The following is a 17,419-nucleotide window of genomic DNA, read 5'->3' as shown; positions in this document are numbered from 1 at the left end:
AATTCTCGTTCAAGACATTACACAAACTGTAATTACAAAAAAAAAAATAAACAGTCTTGGGGTAAACTTTAAAAAGGAGAAGATGTTCTGGATTTATGTTTATTTGTTTTGCCGTAGGAGGAATATCAAGTATAGCATCTGTCAAATACAAAAAAAAAAAAGGTACATACTATGTTTGTGACCAATGAAAATGTTGAATCTGAAACTTTTTTTTAGTTGACAACACCGTTGCTTAGCAACCACTCATTATATTGCTAAAATACCCCTCATATGTGCAAGCGGCATGAATTTCTATCTTTTTTTCCTAACTGAATTTGGAAAATCCTTAACAATCCATCACTACCAAAATGACCTATGCCTCATTCTATTACTCGACCAATCAACGCGCTCATTCTTTGATTTTTTTTTCTTTCTTTCTTCAATCATGTCTAGTTTATTTGAGATACCAGACCACTACCTTGTCCATCAACAAGACAATATCTATACTATTTCAGCAGCTTCATTTGTGGCTTGTCTAACAGCATATCGCCAATCGCCTTTACCCAATGACATCTTATTCCCTTGGCTTCATGGTGTTAATGGACAGAACAATCAGCAAAACTTGTTTTTTGGTGTCAGAAGATGTCTACCTCCTAACTATCGTGGACTGATAGTGTTGCATTGTGGGGATCCACACAAAGCTCGATTGGTAGATACTGTCTTACCAGATCAAATCATAAGAGAAAATGAGTTTTTACAGACCAGCACAACTCAAATCAACCTTCGAAGTTTTGGTGAACAACCAGTACGGTTTGCCGCTCTCTCTGATATTGTACTGTATGGAACTGAAGCACAAACACTTGCCAGTCAAGTAGCACATGCACAGACCACGTTCTATGCTTCTCGACAGCTTGAATTGAGTCAAGTACAAAAGACAGCAGGTAAAAGAGCTGTCAGCAATGCAAATCAAATGGTATACAAGACAATTCTCATTCAAGGTAATTTCGTATTGAGTGGCACTTTACTGATGATGCATGTTAGATGATTTCTCCTTGTTTGAAAAAGAGTATCCAGAATTAGTAATGTATGATTCAAATGGATTGATTGTACACCAAATTGATTTCCAACAACTTGAACTTGCTCAAATGAGAGACATGAGTAAAGCAACAGAAATCACGCCGAATGTTTGGGTAAACAGCTGATATATATATATATATATATATATATATATATACATATACATATATAGACACACATATACTCATCTTAATAGATGGGGAACACACAAGATGCACCTTTGGATGATGATGAGGGTAGCGCATTCTCTATCTGTATTGAAGCACATGATTTAGCAGATATGCCATTACCTTCTACGCTTACATTGGCCCGAGAAATACTGAAAGATACACGCCAAGAAGTGATTCATTTTGATGTGTATGGTACAGGTGTGCCTACAGATAAACCCGCTTTTGATGTGTTCTATAGTCGACTGATGAGTTTAATGGAGTTTATCAGAGAACAGACAGAGAACAATCACCGTATTTTGATTCATTGTTCAGATGGATACACCGAGACTTCTTTATTTGGTCTCTCTTGGATCATGTATTACTGTCAATTGTCTTTACCTAAAGCCTATCTTTATTTACAACAACGTCGTTCATTCTTTGTCTATGCAGCTGATTTATCTACCCTAAGGCAGATTGAACAAGCCTTGTTTGACCAAGAAACAGTCGAGCCTGAACCAAAGCGTAAAAAGAGTATTCCCGATAGACCTCATCGCATATTACAGTCAGATGCTTATCTCAATACAGTCTCGAATGAACTAGACGAAAAACTACCAGATTATGTCTATGAACAATTGCAGTTATCCCCTACACCCAAAGAACAACAGTTGCATCCTTGGTTTTATTCCCCTCGCTTTGAGGGTTCATTCCCATCCAGAATATTGCCATTTTTGTATTTGGGCAATTTAAATCACGCAACCAATCCTGAGATGCTCAAGGTACTTCAGATCACACACGTGGTGAGTGTGGGCGAGAATGCAGACTTGTCAAAGAAAGACTTTGAATTACTGTATCTGGACAACTTGTATGATGATGGTATTGATTCCATACGGGCTAGATTAGAGACAGTAGAGGCCTTTATTGGTAAAAATATACAAATGCTTTAAATCAAACACTCATATTTCTGTTAGAGGATGCACGTCAAAAAAAGGGTATTTGTTTGATTCATTGCCGTGTAGGTGTCAGTCGAAGTGCTGCTATTGCTATTTGTTATGTGATGAAACACTTGAATTTGGGTCTTGTTGAAGCTTATTTGTTTGTTCGTGCTCGTCGATTGAATGTGATTATTCAGCCTAATCTCAAATTCATGTATGAAATGCTTCAATTAGAACAACAGCGTTCAGGTACAATAAGAATGACTTGGCCTGTATTATGTAATGAAATCAACCATTTAAATGCCCTGTACAAAGATTGCTTAGAAGCGGAGAAATAAAATAGATCTATTTCACATATTCAAGTAGGATTGACTCTATAAAGAAAGAATACATATACTCTTGTCTATCTTTAGATCTACTAGAATAGTAGATACTATCAAGCATTGATTCTACTCAATATATAGTTGCTACAAAATAAAATAAAATAAAAATAAAAAAAGGGTTCTAGCTCATTTTTAATTGGGTTTCAAAATTATATATACATATATATTTTTTCTTCTTTTCTTTTTCTTAGTATTGCTTATAAAATGAACAGGACGTTTAATCCAAACGACTATCCTGTTGTGATTGGTATTGATTTTGGTAAGCTATTTGAAAACAAACAGTAATAGTTGACTCACTTTTATAAAGGTACCACTTTCTCTGGTTGTGCCTATGCTTATACACAAAATGAAGAAGTAGTTGATATTGTACGATGGTAAGTTTCATCTCGCTTATTCATCTTTTCTTTTTTTTTTTAAAAAAAAACTCTTTTTGTTAGGCCTAAACAAAACAACAATGTCTATCCCAAGGTAACAGAATAGATGAGAGTTCATGAATACTAAGCCATCTTATAGACACCTACTTTGAATTTCTATCAAGGCAATTCAAGTCAAATGACACAATGGGGTAATGCTGCTCGTGTCGAAATGCAAAGACCCACAGCCCGTAATTCTGTCTTGTTAAAACAATACAAGCTTTATCTGGATGAAAACATTGCTAAGGATTTGCCTCCCTTGCCTAATGGACTGACTATTGTGGATGCTATTGCAGACTATTTAAGCGCGTTTCATGAACATGTCGTTAATGAGCTCAAAAAGGGGTTTGCTCGTAATTATGGTCAACATCAATTTAGATATGTAAGTTTGAATCCATATCTATGCCTGACTCATTTATCTATGCCAGTGTCTTACAGTGCCTGCTATGTGGTCTGACAGGGCCAAGAATACCATGCGTGATGCAGCTATCAAGGCAGGCCTGATTGATGAAACAGATCACCGTGATCGACTGATGCTGATTAGTGAACCTGAAGCAGCTGCTCTCTACTGTGAAAAGAAATGCGAGCAATTCAACCTAAGACACGGTGACAAATTCATGATCTGTGATGCAGGTGGTGGTACTGTGGACTTGATTGTGTTTGAAATTGATGAACACAGTGGCAGAAAACTCAAGGAATCCACCAAGGGTCATGGTCAGTCCTGTGGTTCTGTCTTTTTGGATCGTCGTATGCGTAAATTGCTGAAAAAGAAGTTCAAGGAATACTTGAGTAGCATTCCTGCTTCTGCTTTTGAGACCATGATGGATACCTTTGTAGACCTCATCAAACCTCAATTTGATGGTATTGAAGATCAGTTTATTTCTTTGCCTGCTTCTATGAATCTCGGTTCACTTAATAATCCTGCTATTGGATTAGAAGAAGGCATGCTCTGTTTGACAGCAGCTGAACTCAAATCAGATGTGTTTGAGCCTGTTGTTAAGGAAGTCTTGAACTTGATTGAAGATCAATTGGTCAAGGCAGGCTCCTTACAAGCTGTGTTCCTTGTAGGTGGTTTTGGTTCAAGTAATTATCTGTTTGAGCGTGTTCAACAAGAGTTTGGTTCTCGTATTGGTCTGGTAGCTGTCCCCCCTCGTTGTGAATTGGCTGTGGTGCGTGGTGCTGTCTATTTTGGCCTGAATCCTCGTATTGTGACTACCCGTATTCCTCGATACTGGTATGGTATTGACACAACCACCACGTTTGAAGAAGGCATTGATCCCCCCAGTTACAAAATCATCCGTGCTGATGGTTCTGTACGTTGTGACAATCGATTCTCTGTCTATGTTCGTCGTGGACAACCCTTGGATATTGATAACTGTGTCAGCAAGGACTTTTTTGCTTATTATCCTCATCATACCACATGTACGCTTTATGCAGCAGATACAGAAGAAATGCCTCGTTATACCACCAGCCCTGGTGTACGCAAAGTGGCTAATTTCACTATTCCTATGCCTGCTTTGACAGGTGTCATGGAAGGTGAAAAAGTAGATTTGTCCATCAAGATGTATTTTGGTGAAGTAGAATTAAGAGTAGAAGCTGTGATTCGGGGTAAAACATATGGCACAACATGTACTTTTGATACAGATTAAAAAAATAACAACATACCCCCTCCTTCTTTACTTTTATTCTAAATCTTTAAATTCGGATTCTGCTAAAGCTAGATCTGAATAACGCTTACGAGCCTCTTGAATGTGTTGCTTCATACTGTCTGATAAACTGAGTTGTTTCTTAATCACCAATGTATGCATAGTGCGTAGTGTCTTTTCAACAAGGTCTTCATCTTGACTATGTTGAGTCAAAATAGCATCTAAATCCTCTAAAATGTCACATTGGATATCGTTTTCAAAGATCAAACTGTTGTATAAAAATACTACTTTTCTCAAGACAGTGGGATTGTCTGAATGTAAAAAGTCTTGAAGGATTTGAAAACCTTGGTGTTGATCGAATGCCTTGACACCAGCTGCATTGTGTTTAAGGAAACCAGAAATAGCATACAGTGCTTTGTTGCAAACAGATGGTTCAGAATCTTTTAACAATTGAATCAAAGGGTCTAATCCTTGGTTCTCCAGAAACTAATTACGGTATGAGCTAGGGTATTGAAATGACCAACTTACTGCTTGTTGTGCTTCAGGATTGTTTTGAACTGCTGTACCACACACCCAAGCAGTTCCTTGACGTATTTCAGCTTCAGGAGCACTCAATTGTTGAATAATACCAGGCCATAATTTCATATTCTCAATGTTGCGTGCATTATCAATACCCTCAATCAAAAGTTCCAAATTATCTAATGCAATCACCTTGTTTTCCAAGGTATCGTTAGGATCATTGATACATTCAACCGATTCTATGAATCTGGTTAGAAAGAATCCAAGTTGATCGAAAGAGAGACTTACCTCGCATACGAGTGGCATCGTCTTTACCGAGAATAGCTTCAAGTACTTTGGGATCATATTTTTGAGGATCAGGCTGAGCTTCTCCACGTCGAATAGCTGCTGCTTGTTCAGCTAAAGAGCTTTGGTCACTGTTATTCACTGCCCACTGAAGTAACTTTTCCATAGTATAAAAAGAAACAAAAAAGAAAGAAAAAAACACACTACTTTATTCTGGTGGTTTCTAGCATTTTTTTTTTAGAAGAAAAAAAAAAAGAAAGTCACACAGACTTAAGGATAACGACTCATGATTTCAGTGGATCTTCGAGGCAAAGGTTCTTGAGGTGGTGGTTCATCCCCACTCACAAACTTTGTAAGGCTACCTTCTAATGTACCCCAAAGAGAAGAAAATGCCTTTTTCTGGAATTTAGGTTTAAGCCAAGATTCACTATCAACAGCATGAGACCTCCACATGAGTTATTGAATAACCTTACCCGCTCTTTTTGCCCGTGGCTGCTTCCAAGTGTTGTCCCAAGACAGCTAATTGCTCTACAAGATGAGAGTGTAAATAAGGGCTTTGTGCAGTTTTGATGCATTGATCAATGGCTTCATAATAGCGTTGCGCTTCATCCATATACCCATCATCTGCCAATCGCCATGCATGAGCCAGTTTATAACCTTGTAAGAAAGGCATACAGGTAGTTGAAGTTGTAGAGAGAGAATGTACAAATTCGTAGATTTCAGATAATTCTGTTTCTTTGGCATGATGTGTACCTAACAATGTGAACCGTACTTGAGGTGTATCTATACCTGAATGGACAGCAAAGGGAGATGCTAATACATAACTTAACAAAGTAAGAACCCAACAAACAGATGTATTTACTTACCAGACATGAGCTGCTTCTAGCCATCCTTGTTGTGATAAAATATCCCCTAACGCAGCCAATGCTTCTACATCTTTAGGTGTTCGGTTAGCCAAGATAATAGCCACTGTATTTCTCCAGTACACCAATTGTTGTCTATCTATAGCAGGAGTCACCGTCTTTAACCCATAAGGTGTATGAACATGCTGTATATCTAACTTGATAAATTCTTGCATGGCACTTGCACCTGCACCTGAAAACAAGCGATACATGACACGCAATGCCTGATTGTTGCCTGCAATATTATGAAATACGCGATTCAGTCGTTGATCGGGTGCAGCATTCATTTCTCGGTCAACAAACTGTTGAATGACTTGTTGCCATAGTTGTTTATCAACACAACTACTGATAATCAATGCATGAGCCCATAAATCTTCTTGAACGGCATAGTCCACAGCATCACGACGATTGCCTGCCACTAACAAGTATTCCATTTTGGCCAGTATTTGATCAGATAAATTCACATTGTCTTGATCAATAGCATTAGGGAATGAGAAATGATCTTGTTCTTCTGTTAATAAAGGAGGTCGAATGACATTCAAAATAGCTTGATCCATGGTATGTCTATAAAGAAAGAGAGAGAGATGATCTACCATAATCCCATCTTATACATACTTACTTGTCATTCAAGCTTCCTTCTGTTTCCATCATGGTCTTGATAAGTCTCCATAAAAGTATTTTGTTATCTTGAGCTTGTTGTTCAAACAGGTCCAATTGATGCTGCATATACTGACTCACTTGTTTCTTTTTCTGTTTCGTGCTCATGTTGGGATCCATCAAGACAGGACCCAAGACAGGTTGTGTTGGTTTCCGACGTCGAATCTGAACAAGGCCTGGTTTTGACTTGACGGTCGAAGTATAATAATCTGTTTCCATCCGAGGAAATGAGACAACCATTTTACCACCAAACCCCCAGCAGACAACAGGACAGCCGCGTGCTCTGTCTAATGGGTCTATGGATGGCGTATGCATCGTGGTGGACGATGGTCTTGAGGGATAATAACTCATGTGTGGATGAGCCATACTGGCAGGTGTTGCTGATCGAGAGATATGGGTTAAAGGTCGTCCACATTCCTCACAAAACTTGCTCGTTGGTTTATTTTCTCCATCGCACGTAGGATCGGGACAAGGTAACAAGACATCGGGTGTAGGTTGTCGAGAATAAGCTTGAGGGGTATAAGATGGTGCATAAGAAGGGTATGGACACTCCATGTTGGTATTAGGATCATAATAATGAACCTGTTGATGTTCATCGTAGTAATAATGAACATTAGGATCAAACTGATACCACTCTTGTTGCTGAGACATGATAAAGAAACAAAGAAAGAAAAAAAAAAAGATGACGAAAATTTTATTTCATGTCATGACATTGCCTTCACGAATGGCACGACGAATACGATCCGACATCATGCGGTCTTTACGACCGATAAGTGAAGTGGCTTTACCTACTTGACCTGCACGCGCTGTACGGCCTACACGATGAAGATAATCTACTACAGATGTAGGGAAATCATACAAGACGACATGGTCCACAAAAGTCGTATCAATGCCTCGAGAAGCAATGTCTGTACTGATAAGTACATTATGATTCTCTTCTACAGGACCAGCAAACAAGGCTAAAGATTCAGATCGACTGATGGGAGCATCTTTATAGAGAGCAACAGCATGGATGTTTTTACTCGCCAAGAATTGGTGGACCAGTTCCACTGATTTCTTGGTATTACAGAACACTAATGTCTTATCGTCCTTGATGTTCTTTTTCAACACTTCAAGTAGAGCTAACTGGCGATTGCCCTGGAACCTTTGTAGATCCACAAAGGATTGCTTTAGGTTAGGTAATGCTTTATGAAGTGAAGGTGTGGTGATCTTGACCATTTGAGGGAACAAACTATCCAATGTGCTATGGACTGATTTAGGAAGTGTGGCAGAGACAACGATCACTTTTTCTGGTGCGCCTGTCTTGTCAGCCACCCGTTGGACGGATTGAATGATCTGTCGACAATCTTGACCCCATCCAGCATCAAACAGTGAATCAGCTTCATCCATAATCAAGTAGCGTGTGTCTGCTAATGACACTGTGTGATCTTTTTGATAGGCCAACAACGTAGTGGGTGTCGTGACCAAGATGTCAATAGGGCCATTAGCCAACATGCTGGCCACTTGACTACGTGCTGTCCGACCTTCTAATCCTACTGCACGAAACTTGCTGATATGACCGAGTGACTTACAGCTCTTGACCACTTGATGTACCAGTTCTCGTGTAGGCACCAACACAATCGCACGTGGGTGATCCAATCGACGCTTGCATTTCTTTTCATCGGCCTTGAGCATATCGATCGTAGGCAACAAATAAGCAAATGTCTTGCCGGATCCTGTTTCTGCAGCCACAAGAACGTGTCTCTTACGGCGATCAAGCAGAGGAGGAATAGCCAGTGCTTGAATCTCGGTAGGTGTTGCAGATTCGTTCAAGACTGTCTTGATAGCCTTGATGGCATCAGACGATAGTTTAAGATCATCCCAGGTCTGTTGAGCTAAATGAGCAGCCAATTGTTTTGCATTTAATTCAGTGGGTGTCTTGATGGTCTCAAGTCGTCTCTTGATGGGTATATAAGGAGCATTGGATGTCTTGGGTTTATTGTGTTTAAGTGAGGCACGGAGTAAGTCACGGCGTTCTCGACCATTCATGCCATCCGGCTTTAAATGTTTAGTGAGTGTAGATATATTAGGTTTACGAAGTGCTGATCGTTTGGACTGAACATTGCAAGTTGAGGAGAAGGATCGTATACATATCTTGAGTGAAAGCATGGTTTCAAGAATTAAAAAAGACAAAAAAATTTCTCCTCTTCAATAGTTTTTTTTAAAAAAAAGAAAAATCAATAGAGTATGGAAGAGCACTCCGACTAAGCTTAAGAAGAGCATTCATAAATTAAGGAGGAGGAGGGGGGGGGATATAGCTATCAATGGATGCATTGTAACAAGAAGGATCATGGACCAATAAAGTGTTGTGAAAAGTACAGTCCCTCTTTTAAGAAATTTACTATAGACAGTCCCTTCTTGAGACTGTGACGATGTTGTCTGAGAAGAAAAAAAAAATTTTTTTTTTTTTGTTTTCAAAAGGTATAAAAAGACCTTCAAAGCTTGCATTTTTTTTGTTTCTTTACCAATCAGTAGGAAAATAATCTGTTAGCAGATGCTACGGCACTGCAACATTTATATTTTCAGATGATGAAAGCGGGTATTCGGATGAACTTCGTCATTTGATTATAACGCGCCCTGGTGGAAACACCTTTCTGATCTCATACTGATATTGCTAATACTAAAAAAAAAAAATGAAAACACACACAAGGGTTAAGCCCCCTTGCACATTTTAATAAAAGAAGGGTCGTTTCATGTTGCTTGAATTAGACATTTTAACGTTGTACCAATTATTACCATCTGTCTTAAAGTAGCTAATGAAATCATTGAATGTGTGTCTGTTTAAATTTGAAATGTAGACGTGTTCTTTCTTTTTTTATTCTTTTCTCTTTCTCTTTTCTTTTCTTCTCTCTTTTGTATTAATATGGGTAATCAAACTTCGCGTATTGATCGTGAAAGTACCACCATGGTCAATGAAGATCCTTGCCTAGACAATATTCGACAATGGCATATGAATGACACTGATGAGCCTTATAAACGACAATATCCTTTACCAGCTATCACAAATGACCATAACCGCATTAAACCAAGAAAACAATCTTCTCCTGCAGCAGTAACACATCCCACCAATACCAATAAGAGACCTGTCTTCTCTAAATTATTTCAAAGAGGCAGTAGTAAAAATTTACCCAGAAATAATAGCTATGTTGACAACACCTTTGTCTATCAACAAAGTGATCATACCCCTTTAACAAAGCAATTATCTTGTCATACTACACTTTCTGATATTCATACTTTAAACTATACCCCTACCAATGATACATTCGCCAAACATGATACACAGCGTCCTCATCTAATACATCCCCTTGCACTAGAACAGCTCGAGAATCGATCGAGCATTCGATCTAGTTCAGACTCGAGTCTATATAACAGAAACAGCCTCACAAGTAGTCAGTTAAGGCAAGTAACAGAATACCATTTAGCACAAGAACAGTCTTTTTTATACCGAACACTTGGAGAAAGAAAATACCATCATATCGAAGGCTCTACTTATTTATTACCTTGTGATGAAGAAGAAGTGGATCGACTTCATCTTCAACATTTTATGGTTCGGTTTGCTATTCAAGGGTAAACTACTCCACATAAGTCTCTGGTTATTGACAGATAACTTGTTAGAAACTATTTAGCTCCAGTCAGTGAAGTATTAAGAAAAGGTGGTCGTGTCTTGGATGTGGGTTGTGGTCCAGGTGCTTGGTCAATGGAAATTGCAGGTGAATATCCAAAATCAACTGTGATTGGTATAGACATCGCACCTATTTACCCAAAAGATATTATACCTTCCAATTGTGCTTTTTATCAATGCAACATTCTCAATAAATTGCCCTTTGAAGACAATACGTTTGATTATGTATTCATGAGGTTAGAAACATACGTGCTGCATTGATACTGATTTATTAATGCTTTAGGTTTATGGGACAAGGCATTACAGCAGATAAATGGGCCAGTGTGTTGTCTGAATTGATACGTGTTCTTAAACCCAAAGGCTGGATTGAATGGGTGGAGACAGACATTGAAATTCATCGTCCAGGCCCTATTACACAGGATTTTAATCAAAAACTGATGAAATTGATGTCTGATCATCATCAGGATCCACATATTGGTCGTACTTTAAAAGAAAGACTAGAACAAACGCATGCTTTAATAAACACGACTTCCATGTATGTCTCGTGTCCAGGAGGTCAATGGGCTGGAAAGGTAAGCAGACAGGGTGATAAATCATGTCATAACACATCATTAGCTTGGACAGTTGACAATGCAGACCTGGAAAGCCTATTATCAAGCATTTTGTCCACTCTTGTGTCAATATGGGGATATTTCAGCAGAAGAATACAGCAAGAGACTAAAGTCATGTTGGAGAGAAGCAGATGAATACAAAACATTTGAAAATATTCATTTTGCATATGCACAAAAGAAAATAAATTAATGTTTTACAAATGTCTGTAAATAAAAAAAAAAAAAAAAGGGGGACCCTGAATCGACATGAACAATGGATTTTCTCCCTTTTCTGCATGATCATGTACGTGCTTAGCACAAAATAAGTTTCTATGCTTGTTTATTCAAATAATACAACTGATTCATATCAGACTAAATGATGGATCATTTTCTCACTGTAAGGTGGCGACCAAGAAGGTAGAGGCTCTTGGAACATGTTACAATGAGGGTCTTTTTCATCAGCAAAATAGTAATTTACATAGGCTTGTTTTGGAGAAGTGATACAGTCATTATCTCCAGAAGGTGAACGTCGGTTGAATTGACGGCTTTTAAGAGCAACATACCGATCATCAAATTCAATATCAATAGCCTAAACATAAAATTGAGTCACTTGTCATCACCAGACATGACTTACATAGACAGATTGAAGACCGGCTAATGAATGAATACTGTAAGGTGTGACATCCATACTGTTCTTACTGAACCGAAAGTTGATACCTCGGATGTTCTCGGTGGCATTTAATTGACTACATATCTGAAGAATACTTTCTTCAAACTATGAACCATTTAGAGAGAGAAAGAAAGAAAAAAAAATGAAACCAAGTGGATAGTTTACCTTGATTCTTTTGTTCCGATGTAATAACAATGTAGCCAAAAAACTAATGATCATAAAAGCCGGTAAAGCGACTAAGATATAAGGATTGTTGAACTGAATCCACAAAAGATAAAAAGAAGTAGCTGCACTTAACCAGAGAAAGATCAAGAAAACGACCCAAAATAAGGTTGAACCTGGTGGAGATCTTTTCCTTGCTGCTTCATTAAAGAGGGCAACAATAGAACAAAAGTCTTGTACTGTGAGCTATTCAATATGGTTAAATTCCAAATAGATCAAATGATGTGTGCCTATTTACATTGTTCTGAAGGTCAAAGGTATATTGATCATCAAACTTCTTTCCTCTGAAATAAAGTCTGACACTTTTCATTTCCATTGTCATGATATAAAGAGAGAGAGAAAAAAAAAAGAGAGAGAGGGGGATGTATAAAGGAAAAAAAAAGATAAAAGAGAGCTAATGACTATTAAACAAACTTGGATGGAATGTTACTGCTGCCTTTATTAAATAGTTTGAACTTTATAATAGAAAAAAGGGGAAGAATATATATATATATATGTATATATATATAAGAGAGAAAGAGAGAGAGAGAAAAACAGAAAGAAAAGAAAAGAGAGGTTGATAAAAAGAAGAAAGGAGAAGATCAAATAACTGGTCTTTCTCGGATGGTTTGAAAAGTAAGCTTGTGTATCTTAAAGTATGAAGATTTATTTATTTTAACTTGTAAGTAAATAATAACAATGGTGGTTTTTTTTTTTTTTTTTTTTTTTTTTTTTTTTTTTACTATGCAGCCTAGACAGACACACTTATTGCATATCTGCGTGCTTATTAGATAAAACGCGATCCAGGTTAAAGGCAGCTATAGAATAGGATTAATTTCTAGCTCTTTCTCTTCTCTCTCTCTCTCTCTCTCTCTCTCTCTCTCTCTCCCTTATCTTTTTCCTTTCTCCTCAGATTTCATTTAGTCCCTCTCTTTATACTTTACCACTAATAAACGATAAATGTGTAAATGCCTGAGGGAAATTGCCCAACAATTCACCAGATCTGGCAACTTCTTCGGAAAACAGACCGAGATGATTACCGTAAGAAAGCATCTTTTCAAACATAACAACGGCTCTGTCTAATAATTTTCTATCATATCTTCCTGCTCTTGTCAGTGCTTCCACTAGCCAGAATGTACACATGGAAAAAGCACCTTCTAGACCACCTACACCATCATCTGTAGTCAAAAAGTTATAACGAAATACAAGGTCATTGGCAACCAATCCACCCTTTTCAGGAGGCAAAAGTGTACGGCGAATGGTGTTTAACAACCGAGGATCTGTAGGCGAAGAGAAAAAGACCAAAGGCATGATAAGTGTACTAGCATCTAGCGCTTCAGGTGATTCAACACTTTGAGAAAACATCTTGAGTTCTTTGTTGTAGCATTTGTTTTGTACTAATTCGTAAATTTCATCACGGGCTGTCATCCATTTGTTTCGGTCAGGACAAGGAAAGACACGCTTTTCAGCCAATCGTAAAGCTAATCATCATTCAACTGCTGTCCCTTACACATATATATTCTTACCTCGATCTAAAGCAACCCAACACATCACAAGTGAATACGTGAATTGTTGCTTACGGCCTCTAACTTCCCAAATGGACATGTCTGGTACGTCCCAGTTTTTACAAACATAGTTGGCAAGTTGACGAATAGAACACCACATATCATAAGAAATGGGTGAACCATATTTGTTGTATAAATAGATACCATCCATTAATTCACCATAGATATCTAACTGAAGATGATCATAAGCACCATTACCCACTCGAACAGGACGAGAGCCTCTATAGCCATCCAAATGGTCTAATTCGTACTCATCCAGTTTCTTGACACCATCAATACTGTACATAATATTCAAAGAGCCATCTTCATTCTTATACAAGGAGTCAAAAACAAAGGTAAAATAAAGACTACTTACCAAGTCACTGCACCGTTCAGAAATGTATTTCATGTATTCACCTGCTTCATGAGTAAAACCAAGTCTCAAGAAAGCATAGATAGTAAAAGAAGAATCTCGAATCCATACATATCGATAATCCCAATTACGTGGGCCGCCAATAGCTAAAACAGGATGAATACCAGTTGATCGATAGATGTGTGTGCTTACCTTCAGGAATACCAAAGGTAGGAGCTGCCACAACCGCACCAGTCTAGAATAACGATGTAAATAGGCTTACTAATATGCTTGTGATACTTACGGGTTCATAAGTCAACAGCTTTAGTGTCAATGCACTTCGCAATACATTTTCTCTCCAGCTACCTTTATATGTACTTTGAGAGACCCAATTTAACCAATACTGAGAAGTTTGTCTAAAGAGAGCGTCGAGTAAACTGATGGTCAAGGGAGGGTCTGTAGCCAATCGAAGTCGACGTTCAGCAATTGATTCTTCCTTACTCTTGTTTGCGTGTTGTTTACGAGGAGCAGGAGGTTCACGCAACACAAATGTCACTTCTTGAGTCTCTTGTAAGTCGAATTCGGCCCATACACCAGGACCCTTGTGTTCTTTACTATGTTTGTCGACATTGATCTTAATTGCAGGACAATCGAAATCACCACATCTCACTAAATGACGTAAATCTATCGTTAGATCCTTAGACTTGAACACGACGCGATCATTGCCAGTGTAATAATGTGTTTCCTCTTCTGGATACAATTGCGCTTCAAGGCCCGCAATATTCTTTTGATCTTCCGATGGATGTTCGTTTACGATCTCGGTCGTATGTTCGCTCATAGCATAATTAAAAGCAGGATAGCATTCCATCTTGAATTCGACAGTGCCACGAATGACGCGCACTTTTCTGATCACCCAAGGTAATAAAGGTTTCGTGTATTCGCGTTGTCCTTGAGCAGGAACATGCATATAATCAATGATTTCAGCTACACCATCATCAGACAAGAATCGAGTGGCTAAGATGTTACTGTTGGGCAAGTACATTTGTTTGTTGCTTGTGTGAGGCTTTCTGGGGGAGATAGAGAAATGACCGCCTTTGTCTTTATCCAGCATACGACAGAAAATACTGGGTGAATCAAATTTAGGGAAGCAGAAAAAGTCAATGGATGCATCTGTACCCACCAATGCAATGGTTCGCATATTACCAATAATACCATAATTTTCAATAGGCAAGTAGCCTCGCTTACGAACATTACAACGGGTATCTTCAAGGTTGGTTGTGGATGAGGTTTCTTGATGGTCAGGCTGATAAGGCTTGATGCTTTGACGGCGAGTATCTGCAATATAGCGAACACCATCAGGCAATTGCTCACAGGGCTTTTCGGCTTCTTCAATTTCGTACTCTAGTTGGAGACCATACGATCTATCTTTGTTATCTTCTCGATCATTAAAAGACATTGCGTTTTGTTTTATTTTAGAAAGAAAAAAAAATAAAAAAGATTAAATATTACAACACTTTTTATGCTAGTTTGACTTGCGGAGAGCCAAAAGCCAGTTGAACATGAAGTCATTTGCTAGTTGTACAAAGAAGGAAGGATTTTACCATTACATTCACCAAAACCAATGGTATATTCACCTGTGCTTGCTTGACCTGTTATCTTGACTTCATCACCATCTTGTAAAAAGAGACGTTCAACGCCATTTTCAAAAGTGATTTTATCTCTGCCACTCCATGTGATTTCTAATAATGAACCATAAGATCCTTTTTCCTACAAAAAAAAACATGGATGAATAAGTTGTTTGTCATCGCTTAGTACTTACAGGACCAGAGATTGTACCAGTAGCACCCATGTCGCCTGGTCTCATATTACAGCCATTGACAGTATGATGGGCTAATTGCTGAGTAATGGACCAGTACATATGTTTGAGATTGGAAACGGTCACAGTTTCAAATTTGGAAGATTCGGCAGCTAAGATGATTCAATGTCTCTTTTCTTTACCATTGTCACTTACGTTTGATTTGAACTTCAAGCCGAATGTCATAGGCAGAAGGCTTGTTTTCTTGAAGATAAGGTAATGGCTCAGGCTCCTTTTGATCAGGTCCGTTTGTAAGGAAAGGTTCAAGGGCGTCCAAAGTAACAATCCATGGGGAGATTGTTGTGCCAAAGTTTTTACCTAAAAAGGGACCCAATGGAACATATTCCCAGGCTTGAATATCACGAGCTAGAAAGATAACTTTTAATCGAATTGCACATCAACGTTCAACATACCACTCCAATCATTCACCAATACAAGACCAAAAATATGATCTTGTGCACGATTGATATCGATAGGCTCACCAAGATTGTTTCCTTTACCAACAAACCATCCAACTTCTAATTCAATGTCTAATCTAACAGAAGGGCCAAAAATAGGAGCCTTGGCATCTTTTGCAGGGAGTCTTTGGCCAGCTGGGCGACGAATGTCTGTACCAGAAACAATGACGGAAGATGCACGACCGTGATAACCAACAGGGATATGAAGCCAGTTAGGTTGAAGTGCATTATCTTTGCCACGGAACATGATGCCAACATTAGTAGCGTGTTCACGGGAACAATAGAAATCAGTGTAGTCACTAATATTTTGATAAGTTTGACAACAGCTTTACCTTCCCACTTACCCAATTTGAGCTGGCAAATGCATTTGGACATGAGAGAGAGGAATGAGAGCCTTTTTGCGCAATTCAGCATCATCTCTTAACTTGGAGTTGTCCTTTGACAAGATTTCTTGGATAGCAGAGCGAGTGGCTCTCCAGACAGGACGTCCTAAAGACATGAACTTGTTTAAGCTTGACTATACGATTTGATATCAATAAATTTACTACATGACAAGAAGTGCTTACCTCACTAAAGATATCACTTGCATTTTCCAATCCTTGAACATGATCCAACAAACCAGCATGAGAAATTTCAGATAAATCAAGTGCGTGGTCGCCAATAGCAGTACCAACGCGAGGCTTGTCCTAGATTTTTTTTTTTTTGATTTAGCAATGGTATTTCAAACATGAATTTACCTTTTCAGCTGTGGAAAAGACACCAAATGGGATGTTTTGGATAGGGAAATCAGATTCCTTTGACACAGATACAAAGCTTTCAGTGACAGCTGACATGTTCCTTAGAATAGAGTAATAGAATAAAGCAAAAGAAATAAGATACATTCTGGAGAGATACAAGGCGTCAATTTTATTTATACAGCCCAGATCAGCTGACCGTGGTATACTTTTTGTGATCTGGTGTGACACGAAATGTACTTTTTAACGGCTCACCGTAGTTAAGAGAGAGCTTAAATTAAATTCTAGCAAGCTTTGATTGCTGGCGTATAAAGCGCATCGTGCAAATGTTATTGAGACTTGTTAGATGGTAGCAAAGCAAAACATCAATTGTCAATCATTGATAACATACAAATTAATTAATATAAACATC

The 17,419-nt window shown here is 38.3% G+C and overlaps 9 protein-coding genes across 9 annotated transcripts; 3 read left to right on the top strand and 6 right to left on the bottom strand.

Moving 5' to 3' along the window:
- The first annotated feature begins 393 nt into the window (after nucleotides 1-393).
- B0P05DRAFT_564318 (protein-tyrosine phosphatase-like protein) lies at nucleotides 394-2,634 on the top strand. Its single transcript, XM_051580819.1, has 4 exons — nucleotides 394-977; nucleotides 1,021-1,169; nucleotides 1,253-2,126; nucleotides 2,174-2,634. Exons 1-4 carry the CDS (start codon nucleotides 425-427, stop codon nucleotides 2,473-2,475), a joined length of 1,878 nt encoding a protein of 625 aa, XP_051429624.1. The 5' UTR covers nucleotides 394-424; the 3' UTR covers nucleotides 2,476-2,634.
- A 45-nt stretch (nucleotides 2,635-2,679) lies between these two features.
- Nucleotides 2,680-4,589, top strand: B0P05DRAFT_564315 (uncharacterized protein). The gene is made up of 5 exons (XM_051580818.1): nucleotides 2,680-2,779; nucleotides 2,828-2,894; nucleotides 2,958-2,988; nucleotides 3,034-3,315; nucleotides 3,362-4,589. Exons 1-5 carry the CDS (start codon nucleotides 2,725-2,727, stop codon nucleotides 4,580-4,582), a joined length of 1,656 nt encoding a protein of 551 aa, XP_051429623.1. The 5' UTR covers nucleotides 2,680-2,724; the 3' UTR covers nucleotides 4,583-4,589.
- Nucleotides 4,590-5,582, bottom strand: B0P05DRAFT_564310 (armadillo-type protein). Its single transcript, XM_051580817.1, has 2 exons — nucleotides 5,108-5,582; nucleotides 4,590-5,065 (listed from the first exon to the last, which is right to left on the bottom strand). Exons 1-2 carry the CDS (start codon nucleotides 5,441-5,443, stop codon nucleotides 4,616-4,618), a joined length of 786 nt encoding a protein of 261 aa, XP_051429622.1. The 5' UTR covers nucleotides 5,444-5,582; the 3' UTR covers nucleotides 4,590-4,615.
- Nucleotides 5,575-7,622, bottom strand: B0P05DRAFT_564308 (Sec23-binding domain of Sec16-domain-containing protein). The gene is made up of 3 exons (XM_051580816.1): nucleotides 6,905-7,622; nucleotides 6,250-6,849; nucleotides 5,575-6,207 (listed from the first exon to the last, which is right to left on the bottom strand). The coding sequence occupies exons 1-3, from the start codon at nucleotides 7,591-7,593 to the stop codon at nucleotides 5,853-5,855; spliced, it is 1,644 nt and encodes a 547-aa protein (XP_051429621.1). The 5' UTR covers nucleotides 7,594-7,622; the 3' UTR covers nucleotides 5,575-5,852.
- Nucleotides 7,621-9,152, bottom strand: B0P05DRAFT_564306 (P-loop containing nucleoside triphosphate hydrolase protein). Its single transcript, XM_051580815.1, has one exon. It carries the CDS (start codon nucleotides 9,088-9,090, stop codon nucleotides 7,642-7,644), a length of 1,449 nt encoding a protein of 482 aa, XP_051429620.1. The 5' UTR covers nucleotides 9,091-9,152; the 3' UTR covers nucleotides 7,621-7,641.
- Nucleotides 9,153-9,916: 764 nt separating this feature from the next.
- On the top strand, nucleotides 9,917-11,421 carry B0P05DRAFT_500354 (S-adenosyl-L-methionine-dependent methyltransferase). The gene is made up of 5 exons (XM_051575431.1): nucleotides 9,917-10,154; nucleotides 10,392-10,548; nucleotides 10,597-10,839; nucleotides 10,887-11,175; nucleotides 11,219-11,421. The coding sequence occupies exons 1-5, from the start codon at nucleotides 9,932-9,934 to the stop codon at nucleotides 11,402-11,404; spliced, it is 1,098 nt and encodes a 365-aa protein (XP_051429619.1). The 5' UTR covers nucleotides 9,917-9,931; the 3' UTR covers nucleotides 11,405-11,421.
- A 71-nt stretch (nucleotides 11,422-11,492) lies between these two features.
- On the bottom strand, nucleotides 11,493-12,638 carry B0P05DRAFT_338729 (uncharacterized protein). The gene is made up of 4 exons (XM_051573571.1): nucleotides 12,324-12,638; nucleotides 12,029-12,271; nucleotides 11,828-11,968; nucleotides 11,493-11,782 (listed from the first exon to the last, which is right to left on the bottom strand). The coding sequence occupies exons 1-4, from the start codon at nucleotides 12,405-12,407 to the stop codon at nucleotides 11,561-11,563; spliced, it is 690 nt and encodes a 229-aa protein (XP_051429618.1). The 5' UTR covers nucleotides 12,408-12,638; the 3' UTR covers nucleotides 11,493-11,560.
- Nucleotides 12,639-12,782: 144 nt separating this feature from the next.
- B0P05DRAFT_564296 (Six-hairpin glycosidase-like protein) lies at nucleotides 12,783-15,416 on the bottom strand (the record flags this gene model as incomplete). The annotated part of the gene is given in 6 exon segments (XM_051580814.1): nucleotides 12,783-12,928; nucleotides 12,941-13,545; nucleotides 13,591-13,939; nucleotides 13,985-14,127; nucleotides 14,174-14,216; nucleotides 14,265-15,416. The coding sequence occupies 5 exon segments, from the start codon at nucleotides 15,414-15,416 to the stop codon at nucleotides 12,998-13,000; spliced, it is 2,235 nt and encodes a 744-aa protein (XP_051429617.1). The 3' UTR covers nucleotides 12,783-12,928; nucleotides 12,941-12,997.
- On the bottom strand, nucleotides 15,417-17,146 carry B0P05DRAFT_564293 (Fumarylacetoacetase). Its single transcript, XM_051580813.1, has 7 exons — nucleotides 17,011-17,146; nucleotides 16,840-16,959; nucleotides 16,618-16,790; nucleotides 16,229-16,572; nucleotides 15,972-16,181; nucleotides 15,780-15,928; nucleotides 15,417-15,727 (listed from the first exon to the last, which is right to left on the bottom strand). The coding sequence occupies exons 1-7, from the start codon at nucleotides 17,104-17,106 to the stop codon at nucleotides 15,533-15,535; spliced, it is 1,287 nt and encodes a 428-aa protein (XP_051429616.1). The 5' UTR covers nucleotides 17,107-17,146; the 3' UTR covers nucleotides 15,417-15,532.
- Between the last annotated feature and the right edge of the window lie 273 nt (nucleotides 17,147-17,419).

This window comes from Gilbertella persicaria (genome assembly GCF_025201335.1).
Source record: "Gilbertella persicaria strain CBS 190.32 chromosome Unknown B0P05scaffold_73, whole genome shotgun sequence".
Taxonomy (NCBI): domain Eukaryota; kingdom Fungi; phylum Mucoromycota; class Mucoromycetes; order Mucorales; family Choanephoraceae; genus Gilbertella; species Gilbertella persicaria.
This window is presented reverse-complemented; position numbering and strand designations above follow the sequence as displayed.

Coding starts and splice junctions, on each gene's coding strand:
- B0P05DRAFT_564318 (XM_051580819.1), top strand. CDS start 425: ATGTCTAGTTTATTTGAGATACCAGACCACTACCTTGTCCATCAACAA. Junction 1,170..1,252: donor AAATCACGCCGAATGTTTGG/GTAAACAGCTGA, acceptor TCATCTTAATAG/ATGGGGAACACACAAGATGC. Junction 2,127..2,173: donor GACAGTAGAGGCCTTTATTG/GTAAAAATATAC, acceptor TATTTCTGTTAG/AGGATGCACGTCAAAAAAAG.
- B0P05DRAFT_564315 (XM_051580818.1), top strand. CDS start 2,725: ATGAACAGGACGTTTAATCCAAACGACTATCCTGTTGTGATTGGTATT. Junction 2,895..2,957: donor GTAGTTGATATTGTACGATG/GTAAGTTTCATC, acceptor TCTTTTTGTTAG/GCCTAAACAAAACAACAATG. Junction 3,316..3,361: donor GTCAACATCAATTTAGATAT/GTAAGTTTGAAT, acceptor TATCTATGCCAG/TGTCTTACAGTGCCTGCTAT.
- B0P05DRAFT_564310 (XM_051580817.1), bottom strand. CDS start 5,443: ATGATCCCAAAGTACTTGAAGCTATTCTCGGTAAAGACGATGCCACTC. Junction 5,066..5,107: donor ATCCTGAAGCACAACAAGCA/GTAAGTTGGTCA, acceptor TACCGTAATTAG/TTTCTGGAGAACCAAGGATT.
- B0P05DRAFT_564308 (XM_051580816.1), bottom strand. CDS start 7,593: ATGTCTCAGCAACAAGAGTGGTATCAGTTTGATCCTAATGTTCATTAT. Junction 6,850..6,904: donor GAAGGAAGCTTGAATGACAA/GTAAGTATGTAT, acceptor CTTTCTTTATAG/ACATACCATGGATCAAGCTA. Junction 6,208..6,249: donor CTAGAAGCAGCTCATGTCTG/GTAAGTAAATAC, acceptor TACTTTGTTAAG/TTATGTATTAGCATCTCCCT.
- B0P05DRAFT_564306 (XM_051580815.1), bottom strand. CDS start 9,090: ATGCTTTCACTCAAGATATGTATACGATCCTTCTCCTCAACTTGCAAT.
- B0P05DRAFT_500354 (XM_051575431.1), top strand. CDS start 9,932: ATGAATGACACTGATGAGCCTTATAAACGACAATATCCTTTACCAGCT. Junction 10,155..10,391: donor CACCTTTGTCTATCAACAAA/GTGATCATACCC, acceptor GGCAAGTAACAG/AATACCATTTAGCACAAGAA. Junction 11,176..11,218: donor GAGGTCAATGGGCTGGAAAG/GTAAGCAGACAG, acceptor ACACATCATTAG/CTTGGACAGTTGACAATGCA.
- B0P05DRAFT_338729 (XM_051573571.1), bottom strand. CDS start 12,407: ATGACAATGGAAATGAAAAGTGTCAGACTTTATTTCAGAGGAAAGAAG. Junction 12,272..12,323: donor CCTTTGACCTTCAGAACAAT/GTAAATAGGCAC, acceptor CATATTGAATAG/CTCACAGTACAAGACTTTTG. Junction 11,969..12,028: donor ATCGGAACAAAAGAATCAAG/GTAAACTATCCA, acceptor AATGGTTCATAG/TTTGAAGAAAGTATTCTTCA.
- B0P05DRAFT_564293 (XM_051580813.1), bottom strand. CDS start 17,106: ATGTCAGCTGTCACTGAAAGCTTTGTATCTGTGTCAAAGGAATCTGAT. Junction 16,182..16,228: donor ATTGGTGAATGATTGGAGTG/GTATGTTGAACG, acceptor TTATCTTTCTAG/CTCGTGATATTCAAGCCTGG. Junction 15,728..15,779: donor CTGGTACAATCTCTGGTCCT/GTAAGTACTAAG, acceptor TTTTTTTTGTAG/GAAAAAGGATCTTATGGTTC.